The 1,092-nt window shown below is 48.4% G+C and overlaps 1 protein-coding gene across 1 annotated transcript in view; it reads left to right on the forward strand.

Annotated features, from left to right (window-relative positions):
• The window catches only part of LOC108447249 (nyctalopin-like), a 6,918-nt gene extending 5,826 nt beyond the window's left edge, over positions 1-1,092 (forward strand). Inside the window, exon 2 of the mRNA XM_017736632.1 lies at positions 1-1,092. This exon is cut by the window's left edge and continues 3 nt beyond it. Coding sequence (XP_017592121.1) covers positions 1-954 — 954 coding nt within the window. The 3' untranslated portion in view covers positions 955-1,092.

The following is a 1,092-nucleotide window of genomic DNA, read 5'->3' on the forward strand; positions in this document are numbered from 1 at the left end:
AGGAACTCACGCCTCACCTACCTGCATGCAAACACATTCAGAGGACTATTAAACCTCATCAGCCTGGATTTGTCCCACTGCAATATCTTTGAAATCCACCCACTTTTATTTTCACACTTGCCTTCTTTAGAAAGGCTTGATTTAGCCTCCAATAACATGCGGTATGTCCCACAAGCCTTTAGGAACCTCTCCAGCCTCACGAGGCTGTCCCTGGAGGGCAATCATATAGAAGCCATCGGCAGAGATTCCCTGAAGGACCTGGAAACCCTATACGATCTGAATCTCAGGAAGAATCGGATATGGATCATTCAAAATGGAGCTTTCACAAAGCTTCTCAGATTGGGCATGTTAAATTTAGGACACAACTTCATCACTGATTTGCCTAATCAGCTTTTCAATGGGTTGATCCAGCTCAAGACCATGCACCTTGAAGCCAACAGAATCACTGCTGTCGACTGCACCTTCAGACACCTGCTCAACTTGAGAAACTTGTACTTGAACAACAACCAGATCTCCTCCATCTCAGACTCTGCTTTTTTATACTTAAACAAGCTGCACTTCCTTCACCTGAGCAAAAACAACCTCAGCTCCCTGCCCAGGGGCTTGTTTGCCAAACTGACCAAACTGAAGTATGTGTTCCTGTCCAACAACCCCTGGAGGTGCGACTGCAGCATGCTCTGGTTTTGGCGCTGGACGGCCACACGCAGGGCTATCATTGAGGGGCTGGACTGCACCTTCCTGGGCCTTCCCAACACAACAGCACCTGAGGACCCCCGCCCTGGGGACCTGGGGGACTGCACAGTGCCACTGGAGCTGGCCAGTGAAGACAAGTGCCGAGTGGCCAGGACCAGTGTGGGGCCCCCCCCTCTGCCAGGCCAGCTCATCCTGCTGGCACTTGCCTGCCACATGTGGTACAATGAGAGGGGATGGGGCACCGTGGTGGCCATGTTTTAATGGTGTTTCAATTATAAAGTGGAGGCTACTTATTTTCTTAAAATTTGTTTATGAACAATGGTTTTCATGACAGGTGGATTTTATATGGAAAAAAAGGGATTTTATTATATAGGAATAAATTATTTCCTTCACGGGCAA

Source organism: Corvus brachyrhynchos, unplaced genomic scaffold, assembly GCF_000691975.1.
Source record: "Corvus brachyrhynchos isolate BGI_N302 unplaced genomic scaffold, ASM69197v1 scaffold36, whole genome shotgun sequence".
NCBI lineage: Eukaryota > Metazoa > Chordata > Aves > Passeriformes > Corvidae > Corvus > Corvus brachyrhynchos.